This window comes from Sceloporus occidentalis, unplaced genomic scaffold, assembly GCF_023333645.1.
Source record: "Sceloporus occidentalis isolate IW3139 unplaced genomic scaffold, rSceOcc1.0.p SCAF_11, whole genome shotgun sequence".
Classification (NCBI taxonomy): domain Eukaryota; kingdom Metazoa; phylum Chordata; class Lepidosauria; order Squamata; family Phrynosomatidae; genus Sceloporus; species Sceloporus occidentalis.
The window spans coordinates 11,740,808-11,764,624 of NW_028316991.1; the positions used below are offsets into that span (position 1 = coordinate 11,740,808).

A 23,817-nucleotide genomic window follows, 5' to 3' on the forward strand; every position below is an offset into this window, starting at 1 on the left:
TTTGAAAGATTGATTTTTCTATTTAGGAGAATCTTAGACGATGTGGACATCTTTAGATTTGAGTCCAGGAGAAACTGGGTAATTTAAAAGAAGTTCTACTAAATGCAGCAGGACGTTGCATTGCAGCGTCACAAAGAATTAATGAAATTGGAAGCCATTGTGGCGGCGCTCACATATATTAAAAGTGAATGAGGAGGAACTTAGGAACTATAAAAACATTCAGTATGATGAAGAGATTAGTAAATCAAAGCTAGGCTAAACGCATTATTAGAGTCACCAAACCATACTCATGGAGAAATAATGCATGGTTAAAAAAGGGACGATTAAAGTGTTTTTAGACATAGAAGTGAAATGAGAAGGGTTAAATAAAGAATAGTTAGTCGGAAGGCACAGTGTCTGATGTTAAATTCTATTTTACTATCTTTCCTTTCCATGAGTTTATAAATTCTACACATTATAGCAACATGCGTTGAATGTACACACGTGTCAATGACAAAAAAGGCAGATTTGGTGACAATTACGGGTGTTGGTGTTTTGAGTTCACTCATTGAGTTTTGAGTGTTAACTCATTGAGGGCCAGCAGAAAACAGCAATGTAGGTTTGACAAAAAAAATGGTTTTATCTCATTTTGATCCAATAAATATTTTTGTTTATTAAACTGGAGACTGCCATTGTTGTCCGTCATGTGATATTTTGGCTTTCACACTGCGATAAATATTTATGGCAATCCTAAGGAAGTCCGTTCCTCTATAAACTTGAATTAGTCAGGGAGTCAGGTTGGGTGATTAAGACCAAGCCATTGTATTGTTTACCACAAAGCAGTATAGTAAGGAGTCAGGGCTAAGATAACAGAGCAAGAAACATACAAATGGTTAATATGCAGCTGCCTGAAGACGTTATTTTATGAATAACTAATATTGTTATAAAATGAAAGCAGGGCAATATTTAAAAAAATGTATTTTTCATCTGATACTAGTAATAAAAAAATGGTGGGAGTTCCCCTTTGATAAATCGATAATAACTATAAAACACCCTTATTAACGCAGAGCTGAATGTTAGAGGGTGGATCCATACAATTAGGACATTATCATTTGAAGAGGTGCTTGTTTTGTCTCCTTAGAAATACGAAAGTTTATAGTAGTTAGATCATAGTAAAGTTGTATATGTTATTAATTCATTAACCTGAATGGGACTTCCTCTACTGACCCCCCCCAGGAACCAGCATGGCAAACACTGTCTGCGGCATTGACCCTCTTTTTTGTCAACTAAAGAACTGGAGAGTTGTGCTTTAAACTCTCTAATTTCAATATTCGTTACAAAGGGCCAGCGCCAACATATTCCTCCAGTTAGAAGGTCTGAGCTGGCCCTGTATAATGCATAATGGATGAAGAGGCTTTGGAAAACTCTTGCTAATTTAACTATGTATTGCACAGGGTCAACCAAGCATTCCTACAGCAGAAGCTTATGGGGGATGGACCTTCATAATTTATAGTGTACTCAAGGAGTTAAAACCACAACCCTTCTGAAAACTCTCCTACCTACTCTACCTTTAGTGAATAATCCTTCAAAAAGTCTTGTTTAGGGGGTGTAAACCCCCCCCAGCAGGGCTCATGATTGAACTGGGCCAGCATCTGTATGGCACAATGCCACACTAGCTTGCCAAACAGGCTGATGTAGCATCGAGTCGCAAGAGTTTTGCAGAGCCAAGGGGTCAGGGAGATAAAAGAGGACAGCTTATCCCTAAATTCCTTTTTTAATACATACACATATATATATATATATATTGATACCGTATATATATGTACATTCTCATAGACTTTAAATCATATTGGTGTATTCCTTATTGGTTGAAGTAAGAAAATTAGACTCTTGTCTCATTTTCCATCTCCCCTTTTGTTGCCTGCGAAGAAAGAAGGGAACCTAAATAACCTTCCCACACATGGGCTGCAGTACTTGCTCTTGGTAGTGGGATATACTTTGGTACAAAGGGGGTTTCCTCGTGCCGACACACCTTTGTCTAAGGGTAAATTGTATAATTCCACGCAGCACAAATGATCAGAAATTATTCTTTAGGCTACAGCCACAGTTGCCACCTGTCCTTTTGACTTGAATGGGGCACTGCAGCACAGGCAGCATACTTAAGTACACATCCTGCTTTCAGCAGAAGCAAGCAGGCTCCAGTGCTATAATTACTAGTTTAGCATTAAAATGTTCTCAAAAATAAGACCACTTTAAGACAGCTGCATATTATGTGCATGTGTTTTAGCTGTCTTTATCTTTGCTCAATCTATTACTAAACAGTATGACTCCTTATCATGCTGCCTTTTGTTAAACAAAAGAATGACTCAGTCTTAATCACACAGGGGACCCTCTGACTTGCAATAACTTTTTTAACAGTAAACTAGATTTCTGTATCCAGCACTATATGTAACATCCAAAGAATATATATATATATACCGTATATATAAATGCCCTTTAACGTCACTCACTCCCATTCACTGCCTTGCCTTTTCTGTTTGTGGGAGGGTCACAGCGGGCAGTGGAATCTCTTCGTTCATTGGTCAGCTGAGCTGCCAATCTGGAAGTTCTCCTGGGTTTTAACTAGGAGTCGCGCTAGTACGCCAGTGCACATTGTTCGGGAGGTTGTGGGAGGATCGGACGTGTTCCTACAGGCAGCCTGAAGGGGAGGAATCACGAAGCTGCAGCCTTGTTGGCACATTCGGCATTGATTACACAGTGCGATCAGGGGAGGAATAACACGCAGAAACTGGGAACACGTGCAGGGCCCCCTGATCTGTGCAGCGCCGGTCACCCCGAGACCCCCTATTCGTTCCCTTTAAGTTTCTTCTCTTGTGCTGGAGGAACGGGAGAGAAGTAACTTCGGGGTAAACAATTGTGCGGAAGGGCAGAGACTGCATTGATTCGGGTGGGAATTCCTCTAGCAACAAGTGGGAGATCCGGATCGAGCGCCCGTGGGATCGCTTTATACGGTGTGATTGGGAGCTTCACGAAGAACCTATTTGGGGGAATAATGAGGAACATTTGGATACTCCTTACCTTTGGCTTGTTCGCCTTGGTCTCCGGGGAAACGGTGAGTTTTAATACCCCGGGTGTCGTTCGCATTGGGGCAGATTTATTAAGATATGAAAAGTCTGAGTTACTCCAGCGAGCTGCTTCTCATTAACTCTTTGTGTGCTGTGGGCGATCATGCCCCTTTAAGCTCTTCAGTTAAAGGGTTAATCTTTCTAAATGTTATTACAGGGCAAAAACTACATTCATGCAAGAAATTCACTTGTTGCTACTAACAAAAAAAAAAATGAGATCCTGTAGCTTTTTCTTTCTTTCTAATAGAATTTTGATTAGATCTACCTTTTATAGTTCTGGGAGACATTGTATAACTCTTTGTATTTTATTATATATATATATATATATATATATATATATATATATATATATATATATTAAAACAAATCATGACGCATGGCTCCTGCATATATACCAGCCTTACCTGATCTGCAATGTAAAATTCCCCAGTCTCTTTGAATGACTGTAGCTCTGCTAATGCAGCAAACAATACAAGCAATTAGGCAACTTTAGCTCTTTTTGTGTGATGCTAACTACACACTATGAACAATGCATAATTAGCAGTGATCTCCTTATCGACTGGAAATGAGTTAAATGTGGATTATTTGCTTAGTAACCAAGCCTAAGAGACAATGACATGCAGCAATGGAAGGGAATGACACTGAACACAACATTGAGCTTTAAATGGTGATTTAGACTTTTGGGGTTATTGTTGTATTTAGTTAAAGCAGTAGTGTGGATCACACACCGTATCTCATGGCAGCCTTGCTCAATAAACATATCCTTAAAAGTCCAATGTTGTAAGTCTGGATCCTAAACCTCCCTGGCATTCTGAGGTTTTAGGCATTTAACCAGGCATTGTTTGAAGAGGAGTCATATCTTCTGCTCTGTAGTAGTAGTATGTATATGTGTGTGTGTGTGATACAGACATAAATAGTTGGGGCATTATCAACACATTTCTCCCAAGTTTTGTTGAGCTGTAACCAGACCTTTTGCTTTTTAACCCCTTAAAAGCCACACAAAGGGTTAACTTTGAAAGGGAATCTGGAACCTGAAAGTGTTGTGGAATGCAGATAACACATCCTGTTTTCCTTTTAAGAATCAAGTCAGACATACCTCTTTAAGGAATGCTGCAGAGATTGCAAAGGAGACTGCTGATTTTTTTTTTTTTTTATTATTTTTTTTCCTTTTGAAATCTGTATTATAAGGAAGTGTTGGGATCCAGTTTTTTTTAAAAGCCACAGACGTTTTTTTAGTGTCTTATTAATTGACTTAAAGAAAATCTATCCCCCCCCCCTCACCAGACCCTCAAATGCTGTTTATGGTATTCTATGTTTTGCCCCCATCCCCCACTTCCTGCTGGGCTGCCAAGTTTTATCCACTCCATCCCCTCTTTGTTGACAGACCCAGCAGAGCCTGCAGACTGAAAACTTGTTTTGAGACATTCAGCATTTTTTCAGCACTTCCCAATATTTTTTTTCCCCTCAAACCAATAGTTATGAGACTTATCATCCATCTGTATGTAATTTCCTTTGGCGTTTACATCTAAATAAAATATGTAGACAAGAATTTGAACGAATGATTGATTCATTTAGAATTTATTTTTTTCCCTTTATGACAGCAGGCAATACTCTATTCTTAAAGCCCAAACTCCGAAGTAGTATATCTGTTAAACACTAAATAGCTAAATGTGTAAGTTAGATGTGTACTCTGATATAGCATTAACATATTTCTCTGTAATAACGGATTTCCAGGGGTATGATGTCATTTAAAAAAAATGGTTTTATAAAAGTTTGTATTTGTGGCAAAAGGTGGCATAACTTTTTCAGATCAGATTCCCCACCTAACCGCCACCTTACCAAGGCCCTCAGAACCAACCAGAAGCTTGACAATAGGGGCGCGATAACTTAATGGGGAGCAGCGCAGGTTGTAAGGAGTTAAGATGGCTTCTGCCATGGTATATGCATATGGTGGATTTTACGCTGGTTAAATTAGGGAGTACAACTGCAATATAGAATTAGGGAAATATGACGTTGGCTTACTGGTCGAACCTTCAGCACCTGACTTGTTTTTCTTTATTTTCTCTGACCTGTCCCTTTGCGGTCTTACCTTGAGATCAATTTGTCACTATTGTTACGTGTGTGTTTGTGTTTTTTTTGTCATTTGTGTTATAGGGTAGAAATGTTTACAGATTAACTTTGTTACTTTACATTCTCTGGGTATCCAGTGGATTGGTGAATTGAAACATTGTTACTTACCTGAGATTGAAGGAAATTGTTTTCGCTTTAAACATATACATTTTATAGCGTCAAGAAGAAAAGATGTTGTTTTTATTTTTAGTTTCCCCCCCCCCCCCAATATAGAAATTAAAATGTAAGAAATGCTCACTGACTCATAACAAAAACAGTCTGTATGGAAAATAAAATACTGATAAAAATCTGAGCCTTTTATGGTAAAAGAAAACCGAACCACATCCATTTTAGTGACTCCAGTGTGTGGGTATAATATATATCTTCAAATCCTCTGGAAACAAATGAGGCAAAAAAGTGAATTCCTGAATACAAACCAGCTGGGTTCTTGGTGTCTTTTGCCCAAATCCACTTTTATATTATCTCGAGGTGGGTTGGACTGGTTACGTGGCCACAGATGGACTTGTTATTTATGTTCCAGAAGTGTTAAATGCGCTGAGGCGTATTATGAAAACATACTAATAGATGATGGCTTTAATGTTACATTGAATATTCTGATCTCTTGTAATATTTTCAAAATCTGAACATGCGTATGAGAAGTTTATATAGAGGACATTTGTTTATTATATATGGTTTTCATTTACTATTTTTGTCTGCAGTGCATTAACCTTTTGTGTCTTGCGTAGTATGGTGTTGTGAGTTGTTGAATTAGTAAAGCACTTTGTCGTCCTTTAACAGTACAACCACCTAGGCTCGCGTGGTCACCCCTGACAAATTATTATACAGTGGTGTTCAATGGAATGACTTGCAGAACTACATTAGTGTAGTGAGACTGTTAGTTGGTGTCATGATCTGAAGTATATCAAGCAGATGTCCCAATTTTTGTGCCTTGCTCCAAATCTTTTTACAGATGTATCCATGGAGATGTATGATCTATCTAGGCATGTTTTATTTCCCAAATCATTTAGTTATTTCAGTTTATTTTGCGCCGTTAACAGTGTTCAGGCAAAATCAATATTGCGGGTTGCCAAATGCTGTGCTCACTGGTTGAGAGTCATGGTACCCCGCTTCACACGTATTCCGGATGTTGGTAATCACTCTGGAGGTGTCATACTGACACTGAATCAATCGCAGAAGGAGACCAGCGAAAGCATGTCTTGGTATTTGACTGGGTGGCTCCATAATTTCAGCCAGGTGTAAAAACGGATCTAAAAAGTCCTCATGTTGCTTGTTTTTTTTAAGATTCTAGTGGAAACATCCTATGGTATGAGTCAAACATTTTTTTATTTTTTTTTTGGGGGGGGGGTCCTTTTTAAATTAAGTTGTGCAAACATGAAGAACAAAATGTCCTGGATGCTTTTTTCTAAACATCTGTGACAAACCATCCCCAATTCCAGATACATGGCACAGACAGCGTACAGGAACGTGGTTCCTGTCTCTCTGTGGTCTCCTGTCCCTATAATTTTCCATTGCTGAAATGAGGCAACAGTGTGCGTGCAACATAGCTACAACAAAATGTTATTTGAGGTCACTGTATCCTGGAAAAGTTCTCGCCAAAAAGTGGGAAGTTTGAAAATTGAAGATAGCTCCTGGTAACTATGGAATTCTCTTATATCAATCTGATGACTATGCCATGACCCCCTGTGTAAAACGATGGACAATGACTTGATGGTCACCTACTGGAAAACTATTTTTGTTAGCTATTACGTTCTTCCATGTGTCGCCTACCATATACCCCAACCGAGAATTCGCTTCACAAAAGGAAAAAAAATAGTTGATCAAGTTGACTGAGTTCTAGTACTCTGCCTGTTTGTTGTTTTTTGTGTGTATGTTGGCCATGTAGATAAAACGGTGCTATATCATAACCGCATGGTACAGCCACTGGTTGGTCTGATCAATGTATATAGTCCACTCTGTTAATGTGTTATTTATTTGTGTGTATGTGTATATATAATTTTTTTTTAGTACTCTCAAACTATCTACTAGAGGACACTATTAACTTTAATTGGTCATATACAGCAGAAGGAAGACACTATCAATAATGATGAATGTTAACTTTCAAAATGTTGAAAATGTTCCGCTTAAATAATTTTATCTTCTCTAGCTTTTTCATGGGTTTTAAACGGTTATTTATCAATTTCCAAAACACAGAGACTTAAAAGTACATCCCAGACGAAGAAGAGCAGTTTATTATTTCAACACATCCTGAAAGGTTTTCAAAGGATCCTTTTGTAATGAAGAATGAGGTCAGCTTTGATAAACATTCCCTGCAAACTTCAGACTGTAAACACGTTCTCTGAGCACAAGAGTGTCTCTATTTAAGAAAAGCATACGAGAAGCTCGGTATGAACAGATGTTTTAAGATTCATTTTCAACAGCGCTGTCTGGAATAATATTTTCAGCTTGTTTTTACATTCAGACTCCAAGGCAGGAAAGGATAATTTGTGTATGCGCTCGTTTTACAGTTTTGGAATGCTCTTTGCACTGCTTTCACCACATAACCGTCCCAGATGCCATGTTATTCTATCTTCACCCACTAAAGTGTACACAGAAAAAAAAATCTGTTCTTGTGAATATCTTGCACAACTACGATATATTTTTTTTCCCTTTTTTCATGGGGCACGTTTTCAAATTGATTATGTTACAGTGGGGGAAGACATTATTTTAGAATGTTCACTTCCTGTTTTCTTTTCAGCTTCTTCCTGCTCAAGTTTTCCCCCCATGAACAAAAAACACTATCTTTAAATGCAGGATATTTTGCAAACCTTTTCTAGATTAAATTATACACTACAATATTTTGTTCTTAATAATAATAATACTATTAATTAATGCTATTAATAACTTCTTAAAAGTTTGTAACTTTGGGAATGGCTTCTTTACTTGTCTCCATTTTATCCTGAATAAGATATTATTTGTTTGACTATGCAAGGAATGGTCAATGTACGCAGTTGGTGCTATGTACGGTATTTATGGAAGCCACTTTTTAAACAAACAGTTCTATACTGTGGCTAAACATTATAACGTAGGGTATAGATTTTAATTTTTTTTTTTCCGCTAACATAATGTCCTACTATATTTTTTTTAATTTATTTAATTTTTTTTTTTCTTCTTTTTTTTTTTTTTTTGTGCTAACTTATATCTGAAGCCTCTGTTCACCCCAGGATCAAATCCAATAATTTGCTACATCGTGGAAATGTCTGTCACATTTTATTCATATAGTATGTGTGATATATAGTACACATGCACACTTAATTGTCACTTCAATTAATTTGGTTCCCTCTGCTCTGACTGTTGGGATTCAATTGACAGGTACAATTATGTAGTTTCATAACTGATTGTCAAAAAAAAGATTGAATTAGCCTGACTGACCACTGGGGATTAATATTTATGGTCTGCATTTTCTAAATATTTCATGGAGTTTGAGATGAAAGTGCTATTTCACTCTTGGCAGAGTGTAACTATACGTTTATTTCCTCTGAACAGAAGAGCAATTCTAATTAAAGTTTTATTGCTTGTAAACACAGTTATTGGAGAAGCTGGAAGGGATTTGCCATAATAAATATTGGATCACTAAAGGCCTGCTTTATGTTTCCTGGTGTTTGAGGGAGGTTGAGGTAATTAACATATTTGACCGTCCCATGTAGGCAAAGAAGTGTTCAAAATCCCCAGATTTTAGTGACCTGTGATGGTTACTAAATTGTTTTATTCTTATTGCAGGTGCAACAATTCTTTACCTAAATAATATTTGGCAAATTTAACCATATTTTTATTTGATTTAATATTTGGCTTTTTTTCTTCAGGTATCTTTTTACTAGAAGCTTTAGAAGACATATAGTTCACATGGAAACTACTTTGATATGTTGAACACTGTATGTTTTTGTTTTAGAAGCTAAACCTATTCTATGGGTTTACCGAATAGTGTGTGTGTGTAATAGGTAAATTTAATACATTTTTTAATCAATCAGCTAAATCATGCCCTGCTGTAAGAAAATCTCTATTACCAGTGTAATTTGGTATTTGTTGCTTTCGGGCTTGTGGAGGAATGAACGCCCATCTCATTGTTTGATAACATGTGTAATGTTAACACCGTTCTTGGTTTCAGCATCCTGCACTTATCCTTTTTTATAGTAACTCTAATCATGTTCTTCGTAATATATAGTCTGAGCACTTCCTAATTTATTTGGCGGATGAGGGATCACAATGTTTAACACAGTATCTGTTGTCCTCCTTTACTAATTGTGAAATGCTTGAAAGTTTGATGCTCCATATAACTCTAGTAAAGAAGGTGACACTAATAAGAACAATTACTCTATAACACCCTATAGGTGTTTAATACATTAAATATTTACTTTCACTGCAGCTGTCTTTCTGTGCCTTAGTGGCCGCTGGAGAATATGGCTTGAGCCAGACAAAGTGGTTAAGGCTTTCTGTACATGAAACACGAGATTAATGCATGTAAAACCTTCATTAAGAGTGTTTGCTTATCCTCCCAGCACTGTTCTCCAGTATTACAGCAATCCCTCAAACTACTCTTTACAAAATAGCAAAGACTAGAATTTTTTTCCCCCCATCCTTGTGCATAAAGGCAACACTCGGTTGCAAGACAAGTTTTGACAAAAAAGAGGATACTAGTCAGGACCAGTGACATCACAACATATATTGACGAAGAACGTCTCTGAGAGTAGCGGCTGCCAAAGTGCATGAGCCGGCGCGGTGTGGGCAGCTACTTTACATTTTATTTTTACCAGCACCGACTGCTACCCCACCGAGAATGCCGCCATGTTTCTCGGAGATCTTTCCTAGATCGGCTCATGGTTGGGCCTAAATGTCCGCATAATTGGTACAGCGTTATTTCTGATGCCTACAATGTTTTGCTATTATAGTTCACTCTACCTGACTTTCTACACTTATATCTACCGTAAACCCAACAAAAGTCCCTATGCATGTGTCCGTATGTGCTTTTATCGTTCCCAAAAATGACTTGTGTATCATCATAAACTTGTTGGTGCTCTTCTGCCTGCTCGCCTTCTCCCTCTTTCACACCAAATGCTAAACTGGCAACAGTGATGGCACTGTGTTTAGATCAGTTGCCTGCAGATCCCAAAGTTCAAGAATAAAATACTGTTTAATAAAACAAAGTCTTTATTAGAGAAGGGCATAGTACAAAACCTTCAGTAAACAGGCATACTACATCAGAGGGAAAATTCAAAAGAAAAAAAGTTCACAAAAACAGTAGTTTATTACATTAACTAACTAAACAGGACGCTCATGGAAATGTATAGATGTAGGTTATACAAAATTAAAATACAATTCACACATGAAATACATTACAAACGTTTTTGGTTTTTTTTGCTTTCTTCATAGAAGGGGTAGAGGCAGCTTTTCTTAGAATTGGCCAAGTGAGTTTTTATTTTATCACTCGTGTTCTACAAGCCCTGTGATGTATCTGAAATGTAATACTCCTGAAAACGTGTGACTATTCTCCTGCTATTTGCTTTTGAAGATATTAATATCCCGCAGACAACTGAGCAGCTACAGGAAATTTTGTTTTATTTATTTTTTTAAATAGCATAATATTTGTAAAGCGCCTGTGACAATTTATATTTTTAGGGCTTTTGTTTGCCATGCAGTTTATTAGTGTGTCTATGGATAACACCAATATGTTTCTGACTCAGAAATTTACAAAGTACAGAGCTGGCCAAGAATGACGGGTTACACTGTATTCAGTGAGGCTTTTACTTTTTAATTCATAGTTCCCCATCTTAACAATTGTTACTGTGTAAATTGGCCCCTAAGAAGATATAGGTGTGAATGTTTTTCAGAATAACTATTTTTTTTTTTTTATTGCATTTTATTTATATATATATATATATATATATAACACTTTCAAAAAGATGGTCAGCACTCTAGGTCTTTAAATTGACAATTTCATTTTATTCAAAGTCAAGTCCTTGACTTTGAATAAAATGAAATTGTCAATTTAAAGACCTAGAGTGCTGACCATCTTTTTGAAAGTGTTTTATATGGAAACTGCTGGTTACTAGCACCGGGCTTGGAATATTTGGAATGGTGTGCAATGGACTCTGTGAGTGTATATATGTATATATATATATATATATATATATATATTATAGGAAAATTGAATGTTTTTATAAAGCATCTGTGTTATTGACTTAATCAACTGGTCCTTTTGATTTTCAAAGCATACTAAGGGTGTATTTATTTTTATACCTGAGTAGTAAGTAAGCTTAACCAAGACTATATAACCCTGAAACATTTGTGTATGATATATAAAAACAATTGGTGCAATGCCTTTGTGAAAACATTAGGTACCCTGTGGTACCAGTTTTAGGGTGCTTTTTATGCAACTTTTTTTAATTTACTGAATAGCAAAGGAGACCCCCCCCCCCCCCGTTAAAAATTGTTAAATATGGTGTTCTAATGAGTTGATTTCCGTATAACTTCCTTTTTTTGAACTACATAAGAAGACTTGTAATCTAATGATCTAAAAAGCTGTAGCTATAAATCAGTTTCTTTCCAGAATCTCTTTCCCTTTGGGTTTGAAAACGAAAGCTATCCCAACTCTTATCCACTTTGTGTTTTAAAATGCAGTTAGAATTATATACGACTTTCTTCAGATGCTTCCTTTTTCATTGTCTGTGCATTTTGTCATTGTAGTTTGGAGTAATGTATTTTCAGCCAGAATACGCATTATTACTTGGTCTGTTAATAAACCCTCAGTGGTGCAAATTTCTAAATTTCCCTTATTCATTGGTACCTACAACTAGACTTATCTCAAACGCCACAATACTTTGCCTCTCTGTTGCAGTCATACTGTTCATTCTCGTTTTATCTATTAGTTGGTTTTTCATTGAACTACAACCCCCATAATCAATGCCCAGTTAGAGGAGATCAGGGGGGCTGTAGTCCAGGAACCACTGGCGAACCAACTGTTGACTACTTCTGGTTAAGTTATGATAGACTGTGTTCACATCACACACAGTGCAACAGTAATAACCCATCAAATGGAAATGCTGGCTTTAGACTTTGGTAGAATGTTTATGTAAGGGAAGTACTATAACTGGAATACACTGTATATTGGACCCTTGTGATTTCAGTGCATCCAAATGTATTTAATTAGTTCTGCTCTGTATCTTCCTGAGATGTAGGAATTCTACCAACTCAATGTTATGGGTACTTCTTCAGTCATTAGCCTAGTCAGCTTTATTTACTTTCAGGCTAAATCCTTAAGAGTGGGTGTATGTCTTTAGGGTGTGATCCAAGCCTTGGAGATTATAAATATGGAAATAATAACATTGCTTGTGTTTTTGAGAACTTCTTTCCAATCCTCTCCTTCTGTTTTGTATCTTGGCTGATCATGGTATGCAGTTTAACATTAAAATAGACTAACAACTCTACTTTTGTCATACCTTTTGATTGTATGTACAGTTAGAAGCGCTGCATAAATCGTTGGCGCTGTAAAAAACAATTATACCTTTTTAGCTTGAAATAGGATGGCGAGTGGTGATTGGCTACTGTAAGGGTAAATATAGTGAGGGAGCTGTTTGTAAGGTAAAAAAAAAGTTTTGGCTGCCATTTTGATTTCCTGCATCTTACAGCTGTGTATTTTGGAATTGACTTGCCATAACAAAAATTGAAGATCGCAAACTCAAAACGTGAAACCTAGGGCATGTGTCCCTTTATACTTGACCAACGTTTCATAGATTGGGGATGTTGCTAACAATTCCACATGAATAATATATCCTCATCGGGGAATATCTTATTTACTTCACTCTCCAACAATGATGTATCATAATTTGCTTGTGGCTTATTTCATCTCTCGCCTCTTGAGAGTTGGCAAGCGAACTCGTGGATAAATAATGAATCTTGAATTTCCATGCTAAGCCTGTATCTGTTTACCGCTTCCTGGGTTTGTGAAAAGCAAATGCAGGAGCGATGCATGGTTACGTTGCCTCTGGTATGGGAGAGATGGCCTAATGGAATTCATAATGTTCATATGAAAGGGAGCTTTCATCAATAGCCTGTTTGCAGTAATACGTGAAGATGAAAATGGATTGCTAAAGGATGTAGACTTATTGGGTCCTTATATGCAAATTAACTCCAGAAACTCTATTTCCATATAGAGCCAAAGGGAGCATTTTTTTTTATTTTTTTAAACTATTTTGTGGTTTTAGAACAATGGATAGATTGTCTGGCTTTCTACTCCTTAGCCTTTCTGTTTCTCAGCCCATCAGCCCACGCACTCTTCAGGTGATCTTCGTCTCTTTAAATATTGTACAATGAAAACCATTCATACCTCTAACGTGTCGAGTCCTGCCGAATATCCTAAAGGATTTATGACCAGCTGAGTGACGCACCGCAAACAGAGCTTAGACAATGGAGATGTCTGCCTTTGGTAAAAGCCTCTTGCTTTTGTTGATACAGCGAGGTGTGAGGTAGCAGGTGCAGAGACTGGGCCCCGGTGTCCTGAACCAGTAACTCGGGTCTCACCTGGCCTTTTTGTTTTTCCAAGACACACATACAGTTTGCAAAAAAAAACACAATGTCACCTTCTACTGGTTAAATGCCATCGATCTTTTTGTTGACATATCGTGCACATGGTTCAAAATGGGGGAAGTTATATCACCATTGCGTAGGCCGAAGCCATATTTCCTCCAAGTGTCAGATCGGGGGTTGGTGTTAAAGGGAAACTCCTGTCATAATAACTTTTTGTCGAGGTTGTATGGGGGTATTAAAATGCCATTTAATCTACACTAACGGGAATTCGGACCTCCGATATACACTGTGTCCATTTTCTTTAGGAGGCATTCTTGTTGAGTGGGTGTCCTGCTCACGGATTATAGAGAAACGTCTCCCACCTGCTGGCTCTGCTCACAATTCTACTGCCTGTCACGCTCCCCTTTGGCCAGGCATATCGTGACGTTACTCTTTGTAACATTAAGATATGTGTGAATGTATAAAAATATATTGGATAAGCAAGAATTAGTGGATTGAAGACCATTTTAGATGTAAACCTGTTCATACCTTGTATTTTTTTATGTATGTACAGTACGTGCCTGACTTTCAGAGACCTTTTCATGTGCCTACATTTAATTTGCTAAAAATAATGTGGCTATTTAAAGATGTAAGGCCACTTACCAGGCACCTTTTATCTGAAGGCAGACATACGGCTGAAACCGTTCCAAAGGTTACATCTCCTCGTCTTTTCAGACTGCGGTCTGTGGAACTCCAGTGTTCACCAGGACCCTTTCAAGGTGATTTATCCACATGACACATGTGACGGGCAGGATTTTAAGAAAATGCGGGCACGTGAGACGGGGAGAACTTTGAGCCATCATTAGGCTCGTAGAGCTTGGAAAAAGTTTCACAGATTTTTATTTTTTTGCTTTGGATCTTGAGTGGCTTTGTGTTGATGTGTACATATTTAATGATTTTTTTTAATTTTTTTTTTTTTTGCACATTTTTTCTTTATTTCACACAAGTGCTCTCCTACCTATACTAGCTTCTGAAATAGTATTAAACTTACAGAAAGATCCCCCTGTGCAGGTAAACTATCAAGCTTTTATAAAAACTAATTTCTCTATCCAAACCATGTATTCACTTTAACGGTCTTTAAAGAATTAAGTGGCAAACACAATATTCAAATAAATAGAAGCAGATTTTCGCTCCTCCTTTCCGATTCTCTGACACGTCTGGCGCTTTAACCTTGGATTTGCATGTTATTTAGCGACTGCCGACTCCTTGCTATAAAAAGCTACTTGAACTCACCATCTGGCTAAAACATCAATAAAGCACTAATAAGGTTTGGTGACCTTCATTTAAACAGGCTCCCATATAAATGTATGATAGGCTGCCATACTATTTACGTCAATTTAATGAGATTTAAGCATGGGCCGATTTTTCTCAGTCTGTTTGCATTTTGGGTTCCTCCGCTTTTATTGTAGGTTTGTAACAATGTCTTGTCTCCAGTTCTAGAAGCTCTATAGTTTTTATATTGATTTACAGAATTCACAATGTTTTTTGTTTTTTTTAAGTCATCGCTGAGTATAAGAATTGTACTAAACAAAAAAGTGATTCTTTAGTATGGTTTTGGTATCTATACTAGTAAACTGAGTTACTTTGTAATGTATTTAATTTCCTAGCACCAGGTCTTTGCCGAGCCTTGCCGTACGCTATTATACATTTACACACTCTTAACACCACACAGTAACACACGCTAACATCTTATGCTCGCAAACTCCACACAGTAACGTGCATTAAGAGACCACCCCCGGGAGCCACACAGTACCGCTTCACCACACCACCGTGGGAAATTATAGAGGGCCGGATTCAATTCTCTGATGTTAGGTATCCGTCCATGAAACTCCATCTCTGTGTGTGTGTGTGTGTGTGTATATATATATCTATATCTCACAAATTATGCAGACTATGGATTTGTTTTTATTCCACTATTGTATGAGCGGTTTATGTTTTGGAAGACCTTAATGCTATTTGTAATTATTCACCTTGAGTGTCTCCTTGAGTTGAATGTCTTTTACTTGTCCTGCTCCACCAGAAGCCATCAATTCAGATTTGATACTCTTTCTGACTTCAGAGGATTTTACTTGTGATTGGGTCAAAAGTAATTAAAATGCGTCATTCGCCCATGTCATGAAATACTTTTCACATGCTCTCGTAATTGAAGCTTATTAGTCACCCTCACAGAAAATTATTGGTGGCAACAATCGGAGAATCAACCTAGAATTGGATTGACAAGCTCAGCTGACCCTATGCATGTGAGACCGGTAATGGCCTCTTATCGGATAAACATTCTAACGGTTGGAGTTTATTGTTCGTTCTTTGCAATTAATCAGATTTAGCCAGCGTCTCTCTGCCACTTTGATGCCATATCCAGTGTCTTTTGGCTAATTTTCTTTTTATGTGAACGCTGTTCAATCGGGACATTTTTCTGCTAAATTTGTGTTCTGCATCTTTGCTCCCTCAAAGCAATAACCTAGCAAGAAATAGTATGTAGATTGGACAATTCCTTCATTTGCAAGGGTGAAAAGACTAGCAAAACCTTATTATTCTTCTGTATGTTTTGAAAATGGCAAGTAGAAAACGGCTATATAAAGGAATGGTATAAGCTATTCGGGACCATTCTGTGTTGATCACCTATTTTATATTCTATTTATCAACACAGAATGGTTAAAATATCTATTGTAATCTCTGCCGTGATCAGATTCACTGATGGTGCTATAAAGTTTTAGAACTGGTGTAGTTTTTATTTATTTTTAAGTTTACTTCGCTAAAAAATGGTAATATATGCAAAAAGTGTTTGGTTTGTATGGCTTTTATTGGAATTGAAATAAATTGTTACAATCACATTTTTACACAGACTAAAGTGCATTTACTGCATGCAATTTGTTTTGTTTTTGAAGTTGGAATATTGGACTTTAGAAGAAGGGTTACATTTTGCTTGTATGACGCTTAAATGCATAGGGAAGAGAGTCAAGTCTCCGATTTTAGTCAATACACCCCATTTGTTACAGGGAAGTAGTGTTAGAACCATTGCAGTGCATACTTATAACAAGATACTTCAAGGTTTTTGGTTATCTTATCAACCCAGTTCCAGAAGTAGGACTGTAACCTGTTGTGTATCTGGAAGGCTGCCAGCCCTGGGTCATGTATAGATGCAAATTCCTCTATTTGTATCTGTAGACACGCAGTTACTTCGTACCGTGGTGCGTCGTGTGTGGTTTTTTTCTTTGCCCCTAACCCGTGGCTTCTAACTCTTAATTGGAGTTCATTCATAATTTGTTCTTTTAAATAAAACATTTGTTGCCCCTGATATCTTGAATAGCTTTGTCAAGTGATTAGAAGATTGGTTGGAACGGAGGGCATCCTCATTTGGACTTTTGCTCCGTTTATTACTGATCGTGAATCTTAAGGTAAACTGTTTATCTGACGTCTGACACAAACAGATTGAGGACTAATCTGGCCCAGGATGAGCCCAGTAATCTGGCACACTGTAGCAATGCCCTGACGGACAAAATCCCTCTACAGTAAATATCGTATCACTTTAATTTACGGCCGGCAGCTTTAATGTTTATTGATTCATTAGAAACGTCTAATTTCTCTTCTACCTTGATTCTAAATGTTCTCAGACTAGTTTCCTTGTAGACTGCAATGATGAAGGCTCCTCGCTTTTACGCTTTCGCTGTACTTTTTTGCTTCAACACACTGTGCATCAAAAAATATTGGAGCTATGTTTCCAAAATAATCGCACATCGAGATGTATCATCAGGGATGTTCCAAGCCACAAGTTCTGTACTCCACTTGCCAGATGATCAGTTAAATAGTTGGCTGTGTGCTTTGATGTGAATTAAGGTATTTGAGAAGCTCCACTTTTTCCTCTGTGTATTAGCCCAGCTCAAAATCCTGTACATTTTGTATTCTATTGATAGTATTGTTTAAGCATGATCATCCTGAAGTTTTTGGAATATGATGGCACTATCCCTTATTGCCCACAACATAAGAAAAGGTCCTGCTCGCATCTGTGTGAATGAGAAGTACTTTACGCCTTCAAGAGCTGGTCTGAGTTAGTCTCGAGTCCACGCCAGCTCATCCACAGGAAGCCAATGTAGTTTCCTTACTGAGGAATCGCTTTATTTCTAAATGTAATGCGAGGGAAGGTTACATTTTTACTACTTATAATAGAGGTCGACGGCACACAAAAAAAGGATAAAAGGAAAAAATAGCATTTTCTCAGATGTCTGAGCTGGTATCATTATAATTCAATTGTTTTTCCTAGACCACTGCCGTTCTAATGGGTATTACGTGTAGTTAGCATAGGTGCAATGTTGGACTCTTCCCAGTACTGAGGGATGAGCAGTTTGTTCAGTGTGTTAGTAGGGAAAATTCTGCCCTACATAGTCTCTGAGAAACGTGCGCCCCTGGTGGTACCAAGGTGAATGGCTGGACGGAAGGTACTAAGTGACCCGCCCCCCCCCCCCCGCCCAAAGTGTTTTTCTACAAAATGTATTGTCCAAAGGCTTTACGATATAACAATATGTTTTATAGATCCTATGTTGTTGGTAGTTTAGCTATAGTAACACTGTTTTCTCTAACAGCCAGTCAAGTTGCCAACATAAGTTTAAAAAAAAAAAAAGTTTATCTAGTCAAGACTCGCTACGGGCTACACCTGAGTTGATCTGTGCTTGACTTGAGAAACATAACATACACCTGGCCCTTCTGTAAAGATGATTTGCTAAACTTTCCCCTAGGGTGATTAACATAGGCAGGGATTGTGTCACCTCCTGGCTATTTTTATGACCTAGATTTCTATGCTCCACTCCTATTGTTATACGTTTTCCTGATCCACCTGGGGCTGTGGGTTATTTATAGTGTTTGTGAGATCTACTGAGAATGCGGACAACAGAGCCTCGAAATGTGCCATAGTCTCCTATTCTATAGCAAGTGCAGTGTATTTTTAAAACTTTTTCAGGTGTTGATTTTAAGTAAAAATCAACTTGTAATGAAGAAACATCATATAATGAGAACTGCTTACACCCAAAAGGTGAGAACCTTGTAGGGACTCTGAATGTTTTGTAACCATTTGGGTGCTTTTTTAAAAGTGAAGTCTCGAGGTCAGCTCATTTTAGGAAGTTGCAGGTATGCATGTGGATATTCTTTTTCTGCCTATTTCTCTCTCTCTATACATAGTCCTGCATTCTACAAAGAACAGTAAATATAATTTTGACATAGGTATAGCCTGAACAATTTTTTTTTTATTTTTTTTTTAGTGCCGCATTTATTTTATTTTTTACTTTGCATAATTTATTAAAATGTATTCAACAGGATAACAATAAAAAAAATAAATATATACTTTTATGGTGGAACCGATTTTATATAAACTGCTTCAGGTTTTGTTGCAGAATAATCTAGTTCTCATTAGTTTTGTATAACCAGTCTCGCTCCCCCTCCTATAACGTGTGTGTGTATTAATCCCGTTCTACTCTGGTTGTTATCACTCTCAGGGTAATGCTCTGTGTATATATCTCCTTTCCTCCAAAACCACAACACACAGCTGGTGTGACCATCTGTTGTACGCAAAGCAGATTTCACTCCTGTATGACAAAGAAACTCTACGGATGTGCAGTTTATTGCATAATGTCTAGTTTCAATAGCCAAATAATAACAAACTATATTTCTAAACATAAAGCCAGACTCTCTCCCCTTATACACAATATAAGGCAGGGTAAGGCGCACATATACTATCAATAGACAATGGAAAAACAATATAAACCGCTGTAAGAACACAAGAACATTTTCCGGCGTGCGCTGCAGCTTTCTTCTCACATGGCTGTCAATTTTCTTCATTCCTCAAGGTTACAAGCTTGCGAGCAGGGCTCTCTCTACCTCATGTATAGGTTTGTCTTAGTCTGTCAATTCTCGTCTTGTCAGACCCCTTGAATATAGGTATTAAGTGCTGCGTAAATTGCTGGCACTATAAAAATTAAAAGATGATAATTTGTGCCGGAGGGGAACCGGAGCGGCTGCACCTGAGAGGCCCCGTTATTTATTTGTTTTGCACGAGTAAGAAAGTGTTTTACCTGTTTAAGAGATCAAATCGAGTTCGTCAAAGAACATTTTCAGATGCAATCTCTTCCATCATGTTTCCTGCCCATCTGTGGCACATACCCTGTCCATTACCTTGTGCCCAGTCTTTCCCCTCCCCCAGTGTTATTACCGTACCTCTCATTATACAAATAATTTCAAACTGCAATGGGCCTAACATACTATGTGCATACCTGGGAGCTTTTGGGCTCCGGCTATCCGGGTCTACCTTTTACAGGATGTGGCCGGCACTACCAGTCGACATCTGTGGGCGGTCTCGCTGATGTCGTCAGACACCCCTATTTAAGGGGGAAAATGGTGGGGTGTGGGACGGGTGTCGACCAGGAGAACCAGCGCTTCAACTGGAGTCTAAGGGCAAAACTCGTAACATTCCCAGATCATTTCTTATCATTCTTACACAAAACCATTGATGTGAGATGTGGAACTTTCTCTATTTACCCAAGAATTGCTTTGTGGATCAAAGGAGCCATAGGTGAGAAACCGCAGGAGACCTTGGTTTTGGGCAAGATGATTAGGGAGCTAATGTCCTGCCATCTCTACAATCTTATGTTATTGGAAGTGCATACTGTAATGCTGAACACTGTACTTGCCTAAAAAGTGTATGTGTTGTAAAATATGCATTGCTGACTGCTCAGTGCACATATACTACAAATGAACATGGTCATATCTGTGAATGGAAAGTGGATGGTAAACAAGTCAAAACCTAAAGCTAGACTCCCATTTAGCTGAGATCCTATATTGTACTGTGTATCTTTACAGTAAACCTGAAGAACTTCTTTCAGCTCTCCAGATGTTGTTAATGCACTTCCACTTCACATCATACATAATCTCTGTCAAAGTTCTTGCTGAACACGGAGATGTCTGTTCTCATCCAGTAACATGTCTTGGCTTAAAGGCTCTCCTTACCCTGTCTGGGAATAAACAGATTTTCTTTTTAGCCGCCCTTGAAATTCTACCAGTCCCTGGCATCTGGCAAAATCTATTGTCTTGTTTAACAAAACATCCACTGTTCGTGCAGTTAAAGCCTCAGGGCTAACAATCTTTAGACCAGTAAAAGCCTATCTATGGTTTTAAACACCTAATGTAAATACCGTGCTGTATACGGGACCATCATTAAATACTTGTGTGCTAGAGGGGTTACACTGGCTTATTGCTCCTCTGTCTTAACCTCTTCGGTCTCTAATTTCTCAAGCACAATGTATAAGACCTGTGCAACTTGTCCTCTACTGGAAGAAATCCAAGTATTTAAACTGCTTGAACATTAAAATTTTCGAGTCTCAACCCCCCCCACCAACAAAAGTATTTTAAACTGGATTTTTACCATATTTTTATTTCGTAAGCTCAGTGCCTGTATTTTTATGGCATAAATACTTTTAATAACATTTTTAGTATAAGCAGCAGTTTTAACGATGCCATATGGTATACATTTGATGTAAGAAATGCACTAGTGAGGTTGGAGCCAATTTCCATCGTGTTCCTTTTGTAATTCTAAAATGTTCTGCTAACTTTGTAAAGAAGCTAAATGAAAGCTCTTGACGGGCCAGGCTGGTACTCATCGCAACCGGGGGTGAACCTGGGAAAAAGACCCGGTAATATAGCAGATCGGAACTTTGACTTTTGCCCACAGTTTTATTCTACCAGCCCAACAAATAGACACTGGTGCACAGTATGGGCACTCGGTACAAATACCTATTATAGGAATGGCCATGTCATGACTTTATAAATGCGATTATAGTCCTCAGTGCTGTAAAATGGCCAGACAGAATATAGCATGTAGTGCATCACATAGCAATTTAGACTTTCAGAAACAAAAGGTAAAGAGGGTCCTGCTTACAATCTATATAATTTATGTTGAGCACAGATGTACTTTTTAATCTGACACTTTATTTGCCTCCTATTCCATTGTGTTTACTGCTGCAGCCTAGGTCTTTGTCCGCATGATTCCAAGCACTAGTCGACTTAAGCCTACACCAGCCAAATGAAAATTCCTTGTGTGTTTTGAAGCATCTTGCTTTTAACATATAGTGTTTCTTCAACTCGGTAAAACAGTGGCGTTTCTAGGTACTGACTAAAGAATTGTAGGCATTTCGAGAATCTGAAAGACAATTTTTAGAATAAAGACCTGATCAGGAATGAACTGGAGTATTGAAGGGTACATGTGTTCGCTCCTTCTAATTTTCCCAAAGACAAAGTGTAAAAAAAAAAACCAAAAAAAACCCCAAAAACTCCCAAAGGTTATAATATTGTACCACTCCTGTCTGGTTACTACTTGATTTTCCAAAAGTATATTTGTTTCTGGAAAGTCCTTAAAACTAAGTTTTACTTGCAGAAAAGCAAGCCATTGGTGCTTCATCTTGGTTTAAAGGATATTGGATTAATCCACTAAGTACTGAGGGTCATTGGCAGCGGTGCTAATCCAGAAATCAGAACTTCATTAAATCACGGAGTATAGTGCAGTTTTTATTTTTATTTTATGATAAGATCTAAATTTAGGGATCCTCTGTTGCTCTAGCTAATGTGGTCCACACTTTATTCAATACATTATATTTTACATGGAAGCATAGCAGGGATTTGTATGTTTGAGTGGAGCAATCGCCCAGCAGCAATGCCATCAATAGCAGTAGTAGCAGTGTTGGTGTACTAATATATCCTGTTTAGTCGCCATATTTTTCTCGCACTTGTAAAACTGCAAAACTTACCTGGCCTTATCTTATTCTGTTCAGGATAACTTCATGCCATTTTACATTCTTAGATTCCCTCATTGTATTAACATTAATCCTCTCTGAGACCTAATTCCGTTTAATTACCATGTACTGTCAATACATAATAGGCTTAACAATCATATTGGTTTCTTACTATATAGTCTTCTATAACCATCAATATGTTACAGTGGTGCTGGGCACCTTTTTAAATCAGAGCAATCTATTAATATTTGAGTATGAGAAGCTTAGCTAAATAACTTAAATTACTGTTGGGAACAAGCAGTGAGAAGCAATTGTGGCAAGTTGGGCACAGGATGTTGCATAGAGCAAAATCCATCAGATCTGATAAATTACAACCATCGAGGCAAGTGGCTTTGTCAGATATACAAAGGTCAAGCTACATAGAGCGCAAGTAGCGACTATGATCATGGACTGGTCCGGTGCATCCCCCCTGGTGGCCAGGATCAGTAATGCACTTTTTATAACATTTGTACGCGTGTCTGCTGAACAGTTTAGGGAGCCCAAATAGAGTCTAAATGCCTACCTCCATCAAACGTATTATAAAAAGTGCAATGTTGGAGAATACCAAGATTATAAGAAATGATCTATTCCTAATATAATGTAAACTAGCCTATTTTATATATTTTGGATATTAAAATGAAAACTGCATCCAGACCTATTAGGGTAGGGATTTTACAAACCAGGAATATTTTATGTCCCCTTCATTATTTCCCATTTTATAGCTTTTAAAACGTATAAAGCTATGATTTTCAATGTGCATGTTTGTACTGAAAACAAATCACCTCCATTCTCTGTTAATCTTGCATAGTTTTAAAACCTAAGGAATACACATGACTTATGTGCTGCTCATAATAATTATTTCCTACTCTCTTCTACATTCCTTAGGATAGTTATGTTCGCTTATATCGAGGATGCAAAAGTAAATTTGACCTATTCCCAAATTGAAGATCCTCTCCCAAATTCAATTAATATGGGTTCCTTAATTTCATCCTGATATAGCCCTTGGCAGTGCTTGGCAGTCTTCTGCGCTTTAAGTTGTCACGTAGCATTGTATTTTATCACCGGGGGATTTGTGCAGACTATTAACACATCTGCACACTAACAGGACCCCCACCTGCGTGTAATATATTAGACTTTATTTTACCAATCCTTCCTTTCAGGAAGTAATTCCGGCGTTACAT

General features: G+C 37.7%; 1 protein-coding gene across 1 annotated transcript in view; it reads left to right on the plus strand.

Annotated features, from left to right (window-relative positions):
• The first annotated feature begins 3,011 nt into the window (after positions 1–3,011).
• LOC149305576 (syndecan-2-A-like) overlaps positions 3,012–23,817 on the plus strand; it is a 32,211-nt gene continuing 11,405 nt past the window's right edge. The window contains exon 1 of the mRNA XM_089477426.1: positions 3,012–3,091. Within this exon, the coding sequence (XP_089333552.1) occupies positions 3,032–3,091 (60 nt within the window). The 5' untranslated portion in view covers positions 3,012–3,031. The remainder of the gene's footprint in view (positions 3,092–23,817) is intronic.